The 18,399-nt window shown below is 60.3% G+C and overlaps 1 protein-coding gene across 4 annotated transcripts in view; it reads right to left on the reverse strand.

Annotated features, from left to right (window-relative positions):
* Positions 1–2,929: 2,929 nt before the first annotated feature.
* MEGF8 (multiple EGF like domains 8) overlaps positions 2,930–18,399 on the reverse strand; it is a 39,177-nt gene continuing 23,707 nt past the window's right edge. For all 4 annotated transcript variants that reach the window (XM_064581138.1, XM_045891603.3, XM_054511432.2 and 1 more), the window contains 15 exons: positions 17,868–18,075; positions 17,153–17,333; positions 16,496–16,659; positions 15,591–15,735; positions 14,296–14,527; positions 13,001–13,124; positions 12,662–12,875; positions 12,345–12,559; positions 8,607–8,814; positions 8,316–8,475; positions 7,794–7,986; positions 7,204–7,374; positions 6,981–7,111; positions 6,334–6,466; positions 2,930–5,495 (listed from right to left, as the gene is read on the reverse strand). In XM_064581138.1, the coding sequence (XP_064437208.1) occupies positions 4,227–5,495; positions 6,334–6,466; positions 6,981–7,111; positions 7,204–7,374; positions 7,794–7,986; positions 8,316–8,475; positions 8,607–8,814; positions 12,345–12,559; positions 12,662–12,875; positions 13,001–13,124; positions 14,296–14,527; positions 15,591–15,735; positions 16,496–16,659; positions 17,153–17,333; positions 17,868–18,075 (3,748 nt within the window). In that variant the 3' untranslated portion in view covers positions 2,930–4,226. The remainder of the gene's footprint in view (positions 5,496–6,333; positions 6,467–6,980; positions 7,112–7,203; positions 7,375–7,793; positions 7,987–8,315; positions 8,476–8,606; positions 8,815–12,344; positions 12,560–12,661; positions 12,876–13,000; positions 13,125–14,295; positions 14,528–15,590; positions 15,736–16,495; positions 16,660–17,152; positions 17,334–17,867; positions 18,076–18,399) is intronic.

Consider the following 18,399-nt stretch of genomic DNA (forward strand, 5'->3'; position numbering starts at 1 on the left):
ATCTTTACTAGGAGTATCTAATGGGCATCTCAAATTTAAAACCTAACTCCAGGGATGCCTGGGTGGCTCCGTTGGTTAAACGTCCGACTCTTGATTTTGGCTCAGGTCATGATCTCAGGATCTGAGAGAGCCCACGTTGGGCTCCCTGCTGGGCATGAGACCTGCTTAAGATTCTCTTTCCCTCCCCCACCCTGCAAGTACTCTCTCTCTCTCAAATAAATAAATAAATAAATAAATAATTAAATAATTAAATAAAACCTAACTCTAGATTCCCCACCCAAAACCTGCTACTCCCAGGCTCCCCCTCTCAGGAAATAGCAAACCCCATCTTTCCAGCTGCTCAGTCACTTTATTACCCAATGTCCCAACCTGTCAACTAGTTTCGTTAGTTCTACTTTCAGAATATATCCAAAACCTCACTTCTCCCTACTCTGCTGCCCCCACCTTGTTCCAGCCACCCTCCTCTTCAGCCTAGACTAATGCAGTGGCTCCTCACTGGGCTCCGTGCCCTAACTCCACATCTTTAGTTTCCTCCCACAGAGAAGCCCTGTGAACACCTGAGTTAGGTCACATCCCTCCTGCCCTCAGAAACTTCTCATGGCTCTTCCTGCATAGAGTTCAAGCCAGAGCCCTCACTGTGGCCCAAGGACCTGCACCATCTGCTTCCTGCTTCCTCTGTGCCCTTTTCTCCTTATTCCCTCTGACGAGTCTCGTGGTTGTTTCTCCAATGCTAGCCATGCTCCCACCGCAGGACCTTTGCACTAGCCGTTCCCCCGACTTGGAATTCTCTTCCCTCACATGTCCCTATGGCTCATTCCTGCACTTCTGCTCACACGCCATCTGAAGAGAGAGGCCTTCCCTTCTACCTTATCTTCCATAGCGAGTACCGACCCCCCCTTCCTCTCCTTCATCACCTTGTTTTTCTGGCCATATATCAACATACCACATCATTTGCTTATTTATTATCTGGCTCCCCGCTGGTTTGTCAGCTCCATGAGGGCGGGGACCTCATTCACAGCTGTGTTCCCAGCACCTAGAACAGTGTGGAGCCCATTGCAGGTGGAGAGGAGTGATCACAGGTGGGAGCCATGGACGCAGAAAAGGGACATGATTTTAGAGGTAATTGGGGGAGGGGGCAATGGACAGACAGGCTTGCATCAGAATCTGGGCTGTTAATCTGCCCTGAGTCCTTAGGCAAGGGGCTTAGTTTCCAAATCTGCAAAATGGGGGCACAAACCTGTACCTCTCAGCATTGATGTGGGGAAGAGTAAAAGACACACCAAGCACCCAGCACTCACTACCTGGAATGCTGTAGGCCCTTGGTGAAATCCCCCCCACCCCTTTTCCCGAAATCCTTAGGGCATTGATGGCCATACACAGACCCCTGAATCCAGACCTTCAGGCTCCCATGCTCAGGCTTTCTCTCACGCTCCTGGAGCCTCTTGCATTCAGGTATGTGGATAGCAGAGCAAGGTGCCTGCTGAGGGGCTAAGTGGAGGGACAGTGCTTTAGGGCATTCGTAGAGGAGCATCCGCACGCCATGGACAGCAGCTGGAGAGGGCGGCTCTGCGTCCCAGGGACAGGGTCCAGTCACAGTGCAAATGCTCTGCCCCGGAAGGCAGTCACAGGCTGGTGGCGGGAAAGAGACCTTACCAAAGGTCTGATCAGAACGCAGACGAGTCTTGAAGAACCACCTTAGCTCCTTCCTGGTGGTGCAGGATGATCGCTCCACTGGGACTGGAGACTGGCCTGGGACTCCCCGAGGCAGCACGCCCTGCTTCTGGTGAGCTTCCTGGGTGGGAAATTGTGCCTGACCCCTGGCAGAAGCTGGGTATTTCAAACACCTGCCCCTAGCGCCCGCTCTGTGCTGGGACAGCGCTCAGCTAGGTGGGCTAAGGAAGAATGTGCACGATGCCCCTTTTGCTCTCTCTGTGGCCTCATCTCCTCCTTATTCCCTTATTCCCGGGGCCTCCCTCCTCAGGGGGTGAGAGGGCCTGGTGGTCAGGCATGTGGATTTGAGTCATGGGACAGCTGTCCCTGAACAGCTGAGTGAGGTCTATGAACTTCGGTCTTCTCATCTGCACACCGGGATTAGTTACCCCCTCATACGATTGCTGGGCAGGAACATGGCCAGGAGAGCCGTCTAACACGGGTGCTCAGCACATACAAGTTCACGGTCACGTCGTGGAGGGCAGGTACTACCAACAGCTCATCAAGGCAGAACTCCTGTGTGGGCAGAGTCATCCCTGAAAATCCTGGACGTTGCCCATAAATCTGAAAATACTGATTTTCGTGGACCGCACTGCAGATGCAACCCCCCCCCCCCCAGTGCACCTCACTTTGGCTAACCACTGGATGAAGCCACCAGCCTTGCCCCTGGGCTGCCTGAACCAGAAGGCATGGTGCTTACCTCTCAGCCGGACTCCCACGCTGCGCAAGGCCAACTGAGGGCGCATTTCCACCGCCCGGGCCATGCTCTTGCTTGCCCTGCGGGCCTGGCAGGTGAAGGCCCCCGAGATGCTCCCCGTTTGGGCCGTGAGAGCCTTCTCGGATTCGAGGAAACTCGTCATGTTGGGGCATCTTGGTCTCTCTGCTGCCTCAACTCTTCTGAGGCCAGAATAAAACCCAAGCCTGGGACCAAGGGAGTCTGTTTTACCTCCTGAGACAAACGGGTCTCCCTGAGACAGGGATCTGAGGAAGGGCCAGAGGCCTCTGCGCCCCCACCTCCCTAGGTCTGTCCTTTCTAGGGACAAACAAGCAGCACCATCCCACCCCTGCATAGGAGAGGCAGGGTGGAGCCAGGCCCAGCCACGCAGCTCTGACGGGCCACCAAGGTCAGCACACCGGTTAGATTTCTCTACACTCGGGTGCCGTTCCGAGAAACAAGACACCCCATCTCCTGCATGCACACGGCGCTCAGACACCGGCCTTCCCCACACTCTTTATTTGCTGCTTCCAGCACTGTCCCTCTTTCAGCCTCATAGACTGAGGACCCCAGCAGAGAAGAGGCGGGGCTCAGCTCCTCAAGGTCCAAACCCGCAGCTGGGGGATGGAGTCTTGCAAAAAGGAGTCCCAAGTTCAAGATGGCTAGGATGGGAGCTGTCCTCAAGGGGGACAGGAGCTCAGAAGTCCAAGGTGGTGGCTGCTACCTCACCGCCCCACCTCTGATGCGTAGACCAGAACAGCCAATCCCCTGCACTTGGTTCCTTCCACTGAAATACGCAGAGCGGTCTGTCTCCCTGGCTGGGCCTGACTGAAGAGATGCCTACAGGGCATCTCAGACTGGACTTCTGATCGTCCCCACAAGCCCCAGGCTGCCCCACTGTAATAGACGACCCCGCCGTCCGCCCATAGTTTGAGCTACAAAGTCGAGGTCGTCCTGGATTCCCCTCCCCCGCCCCAACATCCACACACATCCTGCACCTGTCCCTGACCCCCTCCCCTCCCCACCACCACCCTAGTCCAGCCCACTGTCATCTCTTGTCCCCTCCGACCCATTCTCCACACCACAGCTGAGGGACCTCTTGAATAGGTACGTCGGATCCTGTCATTCACCCTCATACAACTGTCCCACGGCTTCCCATTGCCCTGAGAATAAAACTCAAAACCCTATCTGGGGCCTGCACGTCCCTGGGTGATGCCACCCCTGCCTGGTCCCCAACCTCACCTCCTCTTTGCACTCGGTCTGGGTCACACTGGCCACCTCTCCGATCCCTCCAATAAAGCACGCTGGTCCCCACCTCTGGGACTTGTCCTTGCAGCTCCCTCCACCTGCGACCCACTTCCCAGTGTTCTCCCAGTGGCCGGTTCTCTCAATCTTTAGGCCCAGCTTCTCCGAGTGCCCAACTTACCCTACCCCGCGGTCCCTCCTGGCCTCTCCTTCACAGAAATGATCTCACGTGTGTGTGTGTGTGTGTGTGTGCGTGCGCACGCACGCGTGCACGCACTGATTGTCTCCCTCCACTGGAACCGAAGCCCCACAAGATCAGGGAACTGGTCTGTCTCGCTTTCTGCTCTGCCCAGTGCCTTCAACAGCATAGAGTAAGTATTCAATAAATAATTGTTGGCTGCAGAACGGCGAGTGCCCTGGCTGGGGAGCCCCAGGGCAAGGGAGTCGGAGGTCTCTGAGGACACACTGTCCGGGGGGCCCCCAGGCAGAGGAGCCCCGAGTTCAGGGCGGCGTCATCAGGGCACTGCGCTGCCGTGGCTGAGGACCCCACCGTGGGTCAGAGGGACATGCTGGTGAGATTGTCCTGGCTCAACAGTCCCTTCCGGCCTGCGCCAGCCCCGTGCCCACTGCCCCCGGCGCCCCCGCCGCCCCCACAGTACTCGTGCAGTCTGTGTCTCAGCGTGACAAGCGCTGAGCCCAGGCAGGCACCGTTGGGCGCTTGGGGTCCCCCAGGCAGCTGGAGCAGCAGCGTGGCCACCCCAGCCATACCATCTTCAGTGGGCTCGAGGGTGATAGGCCCGGCTCGCAGGCCGGCAGTCGTGGTGGGGATGGCTGGTGGGCAGCAGCCTCCTCCCACGGGTCCCCAGGGCCCGCCGGCCCCGGTCAGCAGCAGGGGTGCCAGGAAGGGTTCGGAACGGCGGAAGGTGGGCGGCGGGAGCCCGACCGGCTTCCAGGCAGGGGCCGGGGCAGCGGGGTCGGGCGGGAAGCAGACAGTGACCTTGGCAAAAGGGCGGCTGGCCATCTTGGTCATCTCCTGCAGGTGCCGCCGCTGCTCCTGCCGCTGGTCCAGGGCCTGTTTGGCCTTCCAGAGGAGCACACAGAGCGAGAGGAAGAGAAAGAAGCAGGAGAAGAAGACGGAGAAGAAGACAAACAGGTCGATGTGGGCCTGGTCCTGCCGGAAGAAGAGCAGGCCCTGCGAGTCGGCCGAGCCGTTGGCCCCGGGCCCGCTCGGGTCCCCCACGCCCAGCAGGAGCAGGTAGAAGCGGCTGGACTTGAGAGCATGGTGCTCGTGCGGGTAGGTGATGACCAGCCGGTCCCGCACGCCACGAACCACGAGCACTGCTGATGGCTCCGTCACCGTCACGTAGGTGATCAGGCCGCGTGGCCACACTTCCCGCACCCGTGGCTCGGCTGGGGCGCCTGGCCCACTCCCGGACCCCGGTCCCCCTGGGTCCCCGGCCCCCCGGAGTCCACCGTCAGCAGGGGGTGGGGGAGGCGGCGGGGGTGGAGGGGGCTGGATATGCACAGTGTGGACGCCTGTGTCGGGGGCCACGCGGACCACGAACGTGTCGTAGGAGGTGGAGACGTAGAGGTCCACGGCACCGAAGGTCACATCCAGCGTCAGGCGGATGTCCACATTGGTAAACTTGGGCTGCACGCCGAAGAGGACCGTGCGGCCAGGGCCCAGAGCCCGGCGCTTGGGTTCGTGGAAGCAGTTGGTCTGGGACGTGGGGTCGAGGCAGCATTCCTGCTCCACGGAGATGAGGCGGTAGCATTGCTGGCCACCCAGCGGGCTCCCATGGAATGACTCCCGGCACTTGGCGCACTGCGGGGGGCGGGGGCGGTCAGGGCTGAGCTCAGCGCCCGGCCACCCTCCAAGTCCTGACATTCTGGACCGACTGGTGAGCAGCCACTGCCCCAGGCTCCCTCAGTCCCCAGTAGCTTCCTGGGGACTGTCCCTCACCCTGACGCAGTGTGGAGGCCCCCAGGACCCCACGCTCCAGCGCTGCTGTCCCACCCTGATGTGGAGGCCTCTGGAACTCTCAGGCGCAGTGATGAAGGGCTCTGTCGAACCTGCCTCTACTCCTCACTACTTGGGTGGCTAAGCTCGCTGAACTTGAGATCCCTCCTCTGTACCCAGGCGGCAAACAGGGCTCGCGCATGGGACTGCCGAAGGTCCAGGCACAGCACAGGGTGGGCCGGCCTCACCTGCCAGCCCTGCTGTTTCTGGACTGCATGAGGTACGTCCCACCTCAGGGCCTTTGCACTGGCCGATCCTCTTGCCTGGATCACTCTCTACTCGCCCACAACCCCCGTGGCTGCTTGTCTGGTATCCCGACTTCTATCAGATCGTTTCTCAAGTGTCACCTTCTCACCGAGGCCCTCCTTGGTCGTCATATCTACCATTCCCACTCCTTTCTCCTCACTGCTCATCATTAACATGCTCTGCATCTAACTTACTCGTGCGTTTGTTGCTGGGCTCCTCCACGGGAATGTAACTTTCCCGAGGACAGAACACCCTGCCCATTTTGGTGCCCACTGCATCCCAGTGCCTCCCATGCAGCCCAGCACACAGTAGGGGCTCAGTAAATACGTGCTGGATGAATGAGTGGCCCTCTCGGGGTGCAGGGCCCTTGGCCTGGACCTCACTTCTCCAGCCGTACCTGGTACCTGTAGCAGTCCCGACGGTCGCTAGGGGAGCTGCCCTGGCACGTGCCCGTCTCCGTATTGTTCTGACACGGGCAGCCCGTCCCGTCCTGCTCGTTACATGTATCTGCATGGCCATTACACTGGCATCTGAGGAAGCGGGGGGAAGACAGGGGTCACAGAGCTCCCCTGGCCCACAGGGGTCCAGGCTCGATGCTGCAGAGGTGAGCTTGAGTCCGAGCTCCAGGCCAGAAGAGGAAACTGAAGCTCACAGCGGGTCAAGCCATTTGCCCAAAGCCAGGGAGCCAGTCAGAGGCAAGGTTAGGACTTGAAAGCCAGGTCGGAATGACTCAAGTCTACTGAGCATTCGGGAAGGAAGGGCTGGGGTGGGAGGCCGCCCGAAGGCCTCGCCCCTTGGCAGCTCCCTCTCTGCCCCCCAGTCTCCATGGTGGATGCTCTGTGGTCTGCGTGTCAGCACCGGCCTCTGAGGGAGGGGGTCTCCCACCTGAGCCTGGCTCATGGCCCCCAGCTCGGCCTCAGCCCCGGGCCTCCCTGGGGATGCTGTCCGCTCCTGCCTGAGGGCAGAGAACTGGGGAGAGGGGTGTGGCTCCCAGAGCTATTCGCTGTGGGCAGGGCTAGGGTCCCCAGCCCCCCTGCTTCTCACTTGGTGCACTTCCCGTCCAGGAGGAAGTAGCCGTGCAGACAGCTCTCGCATTTGTCCCCATAGCTGTTATTCTGGCAGTTCACACACACGGCCTCATCTTCACTGGGCCCCTCGGTCACCCAGTTGTCAATCTGGCCAAGGAAAGACGGGGTGATCGCAAAGAGGCGTGGGCCAGCCCCCTCCTCCCCGAGACCCAGGAGTCCTGGCCCGTGGCCTCTCCTACCTCCTCCGGATCCAGTGAGTACTTCTCGGGCTCCTTCCTGGCCATTTCGAGCTCTTTCCTGGAGACGCAGACGTGGCTGTTGCCACGACAGAAGGCGTGGCACGGCCGGCAGGTCCCGCCCCCCACAGCTGAACCCACGAACAGGGGGAGGCACTGCTCACAGTGGCTGCCCTGGAAACCGGGGACGGGGTGGTCAGAGTAGGTAGGGTGGGAGAAGGGGCCCTCTGGGAGTGCTGCGGGAGGGCAGCAGGGGCTCAGGCTCTTGGTTCGGGCCGTCCCAGCCTTGGGGCAGTTTAGCCTCTGCCTTCGCTTGCGCACCTCCGGTGACTCGGGCCGAGGGGGGTGGCGTTCGTGCCTGTCCAGCTCAGGTGTTGAGCTCAGAAAGCCCTTCCCTGTGCCACCCGGAGTCCTCCTCCACGGGCCCCGCCTCCCTAGTTCAGCACTGACTCTGTCCACTATTCCGGGGCGGCCCCTCTCTGACACGAATCCAGGCAGTGTCCCCAAAGCCTCCCCCCACCCTGGGGCCTGGCTCCTCCAGGCTCGGAGTGAGGCTCAAGACGCGGGTGCGTCGGAGGCCCCGGGCAGCCCACCTTGGTGTGGTTACGGCATAGCAAGCAGTGGTCGCGGGCCCCCACGCCCGCACACTCGCTGTGGCGGTTGCAGCGACACTCGGTGGAGCAGTTGCGGCCCACGAAGCCGAAGTGGCAGCGGCAGTGGTCGGGTTCCACACACGAGCCGTTCACGCAGCCCTGGGCGCACACGGGGCGGCACAGCCCGGTCACACTGCAGGGGCAGGGGGCGGGGGGCGGTGGAGGGGCAGGGCAGGGCCGGGGTCCTCAGGGGTCCGGCCAGCCCCCCACCCACTAGACCGCCCTCAACTCGTGGCTCAGCCCTGGTCTGTCCCACGCTCCCCCTCCGGGGTCTAGCCTCCATCTCCCTCAGGGGCTAGCCTGCCATCCTCCCTCTTCCCAGCGAGCCCTGCCCCTCCACGCGCTGGCCCTTCACCCCTTCCTGCATGAACGCCACGCCTCACATCTGCGCCGGCCCACACCTCACCCATTCCTGCTCCCACAGCCCGCCCCCCACAGTCGCCTGGGCCCCCGCCGCCTCACTTGTCCATGGTGTAGCCCGCCTTGCAGCTGCACTCGTAACCGTGCGGCCGGTCGTGGCAGTTCTGCGTCTCGTTGCAGTCGTGGTGCCCGTTTGCACACTCGTCCTCAGGGGGGCAGGACAGGAAGGCCCAGGAGGCCCCAGGCCGCCCGCACGTCAGCCCTGGCACAGGGACACGCAGAGCTGCACCGGGTGCCTCTGCAGCAGCCACTCAGCCACCCGGGCCCCCCTCCGACACGGCCCCCAGCGCCCCCAGGTTCTCTGTGCCAGACCCACCCCCGAGCGCGGCTCACCGTCCCGGGGACCGCTGAGTCCACCCTCCAGGCAGCGGCCACCCCCATCCTGGCCCCCCCAGGCACACCAGCCACAGTGGGGGCGCCACAGGCACAGGGCACACTGGGAAGCCTGAGCACAGCCCAGGGAGCAGCTCTCGGGTCCTCGCAGCAGGCGGCCACAGCCTCCAGCCATACATCGCAGGGGCAGGTAGGAGGGGCTCAGACACTGTACAGGGGAGGGGAGATGAGAAATGAGGGGGGGGTGGGCAAGAGAGAGGCAGAGAAAGAGGATCAAACACATTCTGGGTGTCTTCCCAGACCGCACCCCCTCCTCGGGGCTCTCGCCCCTCTCTGGCCACAGCCCATGGGTCAAAGTGGACACCAGCAGGGATTAATCACATTCTCCCTGTCAAGCATTTGTAACCTGGGAGTCCACAATGGGAGTCAGGCTAGGGGCATCCTTGAAACTGGAAGATTCTGGAGGTGAGGGCTTTGGGGGCTGTTAGGATGAGCAAAACACAGCAAATGAAGAGAATAGAGGGACAGGAAAAGAGCAGATGCAGAAGGAAGCATCGATGAGGACCACACACCCCAAGCCCACGGCGGGCGGGGCGGGGGGGGAGGAGGGCAGCTTTTCCAGGCCCCGTCGCCAGGCCTGGCTGCACTTTGCACCCTGGGCTCCAAGAGGTACCACTGTGTTGGTGTGACTGGCGGTGTCGGTCTCCCCACCTGGCTTAGCGCGCATGGCTGTTTCTCACAACCAAAGGGGGGCAACAATCCCAAGTTGGGACAGAAACTAGCGACAGGTGCAGGGTTGCAAGCCATTGTCACTTAGGAAAAACGTGCAGCTGGCTGCTGGGGCCACAGGGTCCTCCCGCGCTGGGCTGGGAAGCGGAGTCTGCGGTCAGGGGCTGCCCAGTAGCTCACACGCCATCACTTAGCACGTCCTGGGACCCAGACAAGGTGAGCAGTCAGGGTCAGACTCTTGGGAACTTTCCGCAGGGTGTCAGAGTATTTCATTTACTGTTCGGGCCTTGAGAAGACAGGGATTAGTCTGGGCTGTCTGACAGCACTCAGCAACCACGCGATCCTGAAACAGACACCCTCCCTGCTGTGGCCGGAGCTCTGGGCCCACAGACGCTTACAGCCAGCAGTGAGCTGAGCCTTGCTGAACTGCTGGAGCTAGGCTCCCAGATCTAAATTTAGTGCGCCCCTTGGCAGATGGTGGGGCAATCTGGGCGGGGGGGGGGGAGACCAAGTCCCCAGTCTGCACAGCGTTTGTTTTGCTGTGACCTCGCTAGTGGCCACAGGTGATGCTGCCCAACACCATCAACTGCATCCCCTGCGCTCTTGGAAGAGATATGGGAATGTTAAGTTCCGAGAGCAGGGTTCTAGCTCATCTTGACAGGTATACCTACAACCTAGCAAAGTGCCTGGCACAGGGAAGGGGCTCGACAAAGAACCTGGTGGAGAGAAGCCAGGGAAGGGAGCACTCTGTGCCCGTCCCAGGCTCTGAAGCCAAAGTCATTCCAAAGAACAATGCCCGGGTGTTAAAATAACAGCGGCCCTAAAGCCAACTCCTAACAGGGCTGGTCTGCACATCTGTTCGGTCCAATCTGTGCAGTGGTGGTTGTTAGAAGCCCGAGCCAACGCTCCAGAGCTAGGAGACCGCACAGAAATCCGAAGCTCTGGCAGAAGTGCCCTCCCACCCACACTGTGGCACCGACCCGGTGCTGGAGTCTCCTGCCCCACAGAACAGCACAGAGGGGCTGGGTGAATAGCAAGTGCCTGCCAGCAGGCTCCCTACCATTGCCTTCCAGGCCCGGGAGTGTCCACAGAGACGGACAATGGGCATCTCAATGTTATTTGAGGAGAACCTGTATCACCACAAGGACCCCAGGCTTGGGGATGAGGCCTCAGTGTGCTAGAGACGCACACTGTGGGGGTCACAGAGAACCCCCGCGGGGAACACTGCCCACCCTCTGGGTGTGTCCCACAGAGTGGAGGCTGGGAATCCCCGCACTGGGCAGAACTTGGGGCATGACTCAGATTTTACTCAGGAGCAAGCATGGCCCCAGGCTGCAAAGACACTCACCCGTTTAATTTCTACCACCTGCCTACGGGATGGTGTGGTGTAACCCAAGAATATATCCTACAGGTGTCCTGGTCTTTCCTGAGTGCTGGAAGGCCTTTTGTTGTTCATAAGAAGCTGATTTCACACCTGAGTTTATGCTAAAGAGGACATGTAGAGAGGGTGTCACCAGAAAGACCAAGTGGCTAGAGGGTTGGCGCTTGCAGCCCCCCCACGGACTGCGATGGGGATGGAGCTGGGGTCTATAAAAACTCATGAACAAGGAGATTCAGAAAGCCCCCCTGTGGCAAGCATGGCGTGCCCAGAGGGGGCGCGGGAGCTCTGCGCATTCACCCCGTTCCCTGCCCTAATCTTCTCTGCCACCTGGCTCTGCCTAAGTTGTAGCCCCTATAGTAAACTGGTATTCGTGAGTAGTTGTTTCTCCGAGTTCTGTGAGCCATTCTAGCAAATGATCAAACCTGCTTTGGGGGTGGTAGAACCCCTGATTTACAGTTCGTTGGTCAGAAGCACAGGTGGTCTGAGGGCGTGACTGGCCTCGAAATGGGGGCAGGCCTGTGGACTTGAACTTTGTAGGATCTGGCTCTGGTGCTAGGTGGGCGGTGTCAGGGGCGACCGGAGTTGTTAGACACTCAGTCGGGGTCCAGAGAATTGGAGAACGGGTTGTTGGTGTTGGGTCTGTTGTTATCGGTCCTATTTTACCAAAGATTCATGTAGGCGCACGCGTTGTGAGATGGCAAGTGGTCACTCGTGGACTGGGTGTTCCACAAGGATGAATGAGAAGTGGACACCACTGGGACTCAGAGACCCAGAACTCTGGCCCAGTGAACGACACTGCTTCTGGATGTGACGGCAGGAGGTGAATCTTTGTCTCCCCCTGGGGTGGGGTTGGGGGTCGAAGGGCTTATGTCTGCCACTGGGGGCGGCCAAATCATGCTAAGCAGAGGCATCTTTGGACCGGTCTACGGGGTAAGCAGGAGCTGGACAGTCAAGGGGCGGACTGTCCCTGGTACCCACGTTGCCTGCCCAGACCACACCCACAGAGAGCCATCTCTCCAGCCGGCAGCTTAACCCTGTGCTCCTACCCCTCCCTGGCCATGTCTCACTGGGCCAAGGCTGGACATCTAACCGGTCAGCTGAGTCGAAGTCTGCCCTTGAGAATGTGAGCTAACCCCGGATGATCAAGGCAAGAGAAAGCGGCCGATGGAGACGTGCAGAGAACGGCTGAGATTAGAGACCCCAAGGCCCGAGAAGGACGGAGCCGCGGGACTTCCTACCCCAATTCCGTATAATAAAACCAAGGGGATCTCTGTATCTTACAACCAGAAGTTCCAAAAGCAGAGAAAAGGACGGAGAAGGCAAGTGCAGAGGTTTGGGAGGGAGAGGCAAGATGGCATTAGCAGTCGCAGGAAGGATGGGGGGTGGATCGTGACCCCGGCTGTGGGGTCCGGAAGGTGGCGGCGTGGCAGGGTTCTAGCAGACGCGACAGGGAGACTCGAGAGGCCAGGGGGGAAGGAGGAGGTGCTAGTGGGGGAGGAGAACAGGGGAAGGAGGAGGACAGAGGAAGCACCGTGGAGGGACCAGAGCCAGGGAAACGGAGGAGGAAGTAGGACACAGGGGCAGGGGCAGGGCGGGCAGGGCCCCCTGGGCACCCCGCCCGACGGTACCTGTTGGAGACTGCTGCTCCAGACACAGTGTTGCCAGCCCCCGTCCGCACCCTTGGAATCCAGGCAGGAGGTGCAGTTGGGCAGGAGGTGACAGGGAGTGGGGCAGGGGAGCGGGGGTGACGACTCCACCGGCATTGGGGACACGTTCAGCAGAGAGTGGCTGAAGCATGTCCAGTCGTAGGTGGGCTGCACTGAGAGGATGCGGCGGGTCTCCCCTGGGGTCAAGGGCACAGGAATCAGAGCCTGGGCCTGGCCTCGGCCACCCCCTGCTCCACCCCTTCCGGGGGCCCCCAGGCCATCCTAGTGGGGAGGCGCACCTGTCCTCTTGAACTGCCTGGTCCACATGCACTTGCCCTCCCGGGTGCACTGCTCGCAGTCAGCAGCCCCGCACACGGCCTCCGAGCAGTTCCCGGCCCAGAACACCTCTCGCTGGTTGATGCGACAGTCATTCTCCGAGGTGCAGGACCCGTTCCGCCCGATGCAGGCGCCCTCAGGGCAGTTGGTACACCACTTACAGCGGGGGGCGGATGCCTGGGGGGGGGGGGAAACATGGGCTCAGCAGGGTTCTCAAGGTCCCTGGCACCCCCCCACCCGAGCCAGCTCTTCCCACCCAATCCCAGCTGAAGTTCCTGAGACACCCCCCACCCCCGCTTCACCTCTCCATCTCCAGGCTGCAGGGTCCGGGGGTGGCGGGCCAGGCACTCACTGCAGGTCCGGAGACGTCGACATTCCTCGGGGGAGCGAGGCATGGGGGAGCATGGGGGGGCCCCGCAGCCCAGCCTGGGGAGGCAGGAGGCCTGGCTCAGCACACCCAGCCAGACCCTGTCCCTCCTCCACCCACCCTTGCCTCTTCCTGGTGCCTCCTGGACATCGTCCTGCGGGCCCCCCGACATGTATCCTGGACTGGTCTCAGCGCAGGCCTCCCCAACCTGCTCCTCCCCCACCCCACCTGGCCATGGTCTCACGTCCCCCTGTCACTCCAGCCAGAAATACTGGACAATATCCCACACTCCCCTGTCCCTCCAGCCACCAAGGCGTCCCCCACTCTCCACCCCTGCAGCCCTTTGCCCAGTTCAGGCCTCTTCTTCTCCAGCCTCCTCCTCCTCGGCCTCCTCCCAGGTCTCCACCCAGGTCTCCACCCACAGCCTCCCCTCACCGCTGGCTCCTTCCCAACAGCCCCAGGGCTTTCTGCCCAGGCCTGCCCCTGCCCTCCCCTGGCTCCCCACCACCCACAGTGGAGGTTCATAATCCCTTACCCAAAGTCCTTGAAGGCACACATTTCAGAACTTTCCAGATTTTAGAAAAGCAGTGGGTGTACCCACTGTTACATAACACTCCTAGCAGAATCTGGGGGAGCACCCCATAAATCAAACCCTTTACTAATTCAGTAGCAAACACAGTGACACATTTAATAGGACATGCCAAGGCCATTAGTAACCTCATACGGGTTCAGGATAACGATGTAGCCAAAAGAGTTTGTGCTGAACCAAGGACAGCCCTTTCAGCTTCCTGAGATGTCTGGCCTCCCGAACAACAGAAGCCCAGCGCCACAGCCAGGCACTGGGAGCCCTTCCTGAGCTGCCCCCACCACCGCTCCAGCCTCACGTTCCCCCAGCATAGACGGTCCCTAAAATACACCGGGCACAGCCCCGCTTCCAAACCTTCGCTGGTCTAAATTCTAGTGGTCATTTGGGAGCCAGTTCGGACCCAGCTCCTCCAGGAAACATTCTCAGATGACACCCCAGCCCACAAGCAGGGCTTCTCACTCAAGGGTCCCCCGGCCTGACCCTGCCTGTGATGCAGCGCCCGTTTTCCCATGTGAGCCGGTGTCCTGTTCAGACAGTACCCTCCTGAGCGCCCCCCCGCCCCCCGCAAGCCTGGCCTAGCACAGAACCCCCTTCGGAGGGCACCAGTACCATCCACCCATGCGCCGGTCGGTCACCATGGTTACCTATGGGCCTGGTCCCAGGACAGGCAGGCCCCATGGCACCAGGTGCAGGCCCCAGACTGGTTACAAGCTTCGGGTGAGGGTAGCAGGCGGCAGGGGTCAGGGGGCAGGGTCAGGGCCAGCAGGCGGCCCAGGGCCACTCCCCCGAAGCCCCCTGAGAGGTACAGGCGGCCCCCTACCGCTGCCACAGCATGGGCCACAGACTCCTCCATCGGTGCCCCCACAGAGGCTGGGCCTGGGGAAAGACAGAACATTCAGAGAGAGACTCAGGGACGAGAGCCCCACGAAGAGGCCGGTCAGAGAGGGACGCCGAGCGGAGCGACGGGCTAAGGACGGCAGAGACGGACATGGACAGAGAAGATACGTAAGGCCATACAGGGCAAGAGAAACGACAAGGACAGCAAGACAAAAGAGAGGGAGAGATAAACAGAAAAAGGAAGCAGAAAGAATGGAGTAAGGACCGAGACAAAGCTTCTGGAACCAGAGGTGCTGGTCACACAACCTCCTGAAGGTACCTACAGGTGTCACTGCATCATTAATTTCACAACAGTTCATTTTCTTATGTGAATTTCGCCTCAGGTTTTTTAAATCCTCCAGGAAGGGGGACGCCTGGGTGGCTCAGTCAGTTAAGCGTCTGCCTTCAGCTCAGGTCATGATCCCAGGGTCCTGGGATTGAGTCCCGCATCGGGCTCCTGGCTCAGTGGGGAGTCTGCTTCTCCCTCTGTCCCTCGCCTACTTGTGCTCTTTCTCTTTCAAATAAATAAATAAATAAAATCTGAAAAATTAAAAATTAAAAAAAAAAAATCCTCCAGGAGAAAAAAAAGAGAAAGTCACAGAGTAGCAAACAAGATAAGGGCAAAAGGGAATTACAGACAGAGAGTAGGAGAGAGAAGCAAAAGGAAAAGGCCCAGAGGCATACACAGTCACACTGGGTAGCGAAACAGAAAGACAAGGTCCAACCCCCTTTCCGGCCTCCGACCAGCAGACTAGAAAGAAACACCCCCACGTATAATAGTGCTGTCTCTAGAGAGCAGGATCATGGGGGATTTTTGTCTTCTTATTTCACCAATTACATACAACGAATATTATTACTTTTATAATCAGGACAAAAAATAAACTTCCTAGGAAAAGAAAAGGAAGGCGGGCATCTCCATGGGTGTTCAGGTAACAGAGGGGAAAGCAGCTTTGCCGGAGGGCCTGAAGGGGCCTGAGGGAGTCCGGATGAGTGAGCGTCCCAGGACAGGCCAGGGCTCCTGTAGGATGTCCCCAGGGCCCCCTAGGGGGAGCACTGGACTTACGGGTCAGGTCAGGCAGGAGCCAGGCGTTGCAGTTGACCTGGTAGAGCAGAACGTCACTGCTGAACTCATCGGGGTCCGAGCGCCCCCCAAGGACCACCATGGTGTCCCCCAGCAGGGCTGAGGCGTGGAAAAGCCGGGGGCGGGGCTGTTGGGGAGACACCCGCAGGATGGCCGGTCAGAGCCCACACTCCTCCACTCGCCTCTCATCCCACCCGCCACCCTGCACCCTCCCACACCTCAGCCCCCACCAGCCCTACCCAACCCTAATCTCCCTCAAATCTCAGCTCCTCCATCCAGGAGACCTCCCTCATTCTTCAGAGCAGCCCCCAGGGCCATCTCCCTTCCCCGAACTTCCAGAACCCCCATGCCCTGTGCTGTTCCCCAGGAACCTGGCCCAGGCTGCTTGAGATGAATCCCACATTTCTCGTGTGACCTGGCCAGCTTGGCTGGGGGCAACCTGGGGGTGAGGCTCGGGCCTCCCTTACAGTCCGGTCCCCAAAAGGGCTTGGAGATATGTTTGCAGATGGAAAACTCAATCGTCTCTAACCAGCACATCCAGAGTCCATGTACTCCCATCCGCTATCTCCTTTGGCCTTGAAGGCGGGAGGCCCAAGGCGCCTCAGTCCCAGGTTTTACAGATGGGGAGGCTGGGAAGTTGAGGGCCACGCCAAGAGTGGGGCAGAGCTGGGGCAGAACCCAGGCCTCTGACCTCCTCATCTAGGATGCTTCCCTCCAAGCAAGCAATGAAAGAAAGGGAGATGTGTGGGGTGCCACAGTTGAGTTTAGGGGACTAGAAAGGATGGGACTAGGAGTCCAGGGTTGAGCCAGTCCCTGGGGTGCTGGGTAAGGGGTGACCCCCTCCTTCCTGCCCCCTGGATCTAACTGTGTACACCTCTTTTCCTGACCTTTGCCCCCTGGGAAGGGGCCAGCAGGCTCCAGGTGCGGTCAGGACAGTGCAAGGAGTAGAGCTCAGAGGATGGGGCTGCCAGCTCGACGTGGAAGCGGAAACCCCCAAACACGTAGAGGGAGTCAGTGGCCTCATGGTACACCGCAGAATGACCGTAGAGACCTGGGGGGCACGAGGGAGCAGACGCTGGGGGGAGGGCTGGTGATTAGGAGCGCCCTCCCACCTTCCTGGGCTCCCCTTCTTGGGACCACGCCACCAAGGAGCTCTTGTCAACCCCTCCCTCCCGCTTCGGTTCCAAAGGACCACCTCTAGTGACTCCGGGCAAGAGAAGAGGGGGAGTCAGAGTGACCTGAATGTCCTGGGGGGACAGTGAGCAAAGAATGGAGAAGGGGAATGCCTGAGGGGCTGGAACCCAGGACCTGGGAGAGGAATGCAATGACCCACTGTCACCGGGCAGGAGGTGGGTAGCCTTTCATGGGAAACTGAACTTCTCAAGAGCGGGTCTGCGAATCTGGGTGGGCGTTGGGGGCAAGACAGGACATAACAAGGTCTAAGGGCAGTGACCACAGGGTAACAGCAGTGGATAGAGAGCCTCCACAAAGCCCTGGATGGCCAGGAGTCCAAGGTGCTGTCCCCGACTTATCCCCAGCCCTACCGGTGGGGGGTGTCCCGCTCTGGGCTCCGGATACCCAGGTGCCAGTCACCAGCTGGTACTCGAACAGCTGCTGGTTGAAGCCATTTTCGGGGGAGTACCCGCCCACCAGGAGCAGAGACAGGCCTCGGCGGGCAGTGAGGGTGTGACCAGCCACTGCCGGGAGCTCCACGGTCTGGGGCACCTGGGGGATAAAGGGCAGAGGTTAGCAGGGAGCTGGAGATTAGGGGTCATCTTCCGGGTAGAAGCAAGACTCGGAACTCTGGACACTCCCCTTGAACCAATAAGGAGGTAGTGAGCTGCCCGGGGCTGGTCACACCCCAAACTTCCAACTTGCCACGGTCCCAGCAGGTGTGTGCGAGGCCCTTTGCCATTTCTGCCTGCTCAGTGTCACCGATGCGGGTGGGGGCAGCCTGGTGTTCCTCTGGGAAGCCCTGGCCCTTGTGCTCTCACTCTGGCCGTGTGGGGCTGACTGTACCCGCCCAGAGTGCGCGCGACCCAGCCAAGTGGACAGGACTATCCCACCCACTCGGCCACAGGCTGGCTCGGGACTACAGTGTGACGCAGGATGGCTGAGATTCAACTCTGGGACTCGCACTGGAGCCCCAGTGGGGAGTGGGGGGAAGCTGCATCCCCTGGGGGTGAAACAGGCAGGAGGCACTCTGGCTAGCCCTGCTAGACATGGATCATGGGGGCGGGGGAAGGGAGAGGGGCTCACCTTCTCCTGCCGCCACTGCAGGGTGGTGAGGTTGAGGACCCAAAAGTCGCGAGTGACACCCCCAGCTGTGAGTCCCCCCAGAAGGTACATGGCACCACGGCCAGCGGACACGTAGGCAGCCGCGTGGAAGGAGCGGGGTGAGGGGCCCGGGCCCCCATCCTCGGCTCCCGCCAGCATCTGCGTCCACCGCCGCTCGCTCACTGAGTACCTGGCACCAAGGTGCAGAAAAGGAGTCTCACCATACAGGCATCCCAGCATGACCTGGGGTGACCCCCCCTGCACAGTTATCCCCAAATCCCCTAGGGTGCCCCTCTTTTGACAACCATCTTACCATCCCCCCCCTGGGGTAGCACCACCCAAATAAGTATCCCAGACCCCGAGGTGAGCCTCCTGTGACAAATGTCCCAGTAATTTTTGGGTGTTCTTCACCTATAGAGGTTTTTGTTGTTGTTTTTAAAATATTTTAATTTATTTATTTGAGAAAGAGAGCGCATGAGAGAATCAGAGTGCACGAGCAGGGGGAGGGGCAGAG

The sequence above is a fragment of the Mirounga angustirostris genome, unplaced genomic scaffold (genome assembly GCF_029215605.1).
Source record: "Mirounga angustirostris isolate CCGP_5_RB_7025 unplaced genomic scaffold, mMirAng1.0.hap1 SCAF_16, whole genome shotgun sequence".
NCBI lineage: Eukaryota > Metazoa > Chordata > Mammalia > Carnivora > Phocidae > Mirounga > Mirounga angustirostris.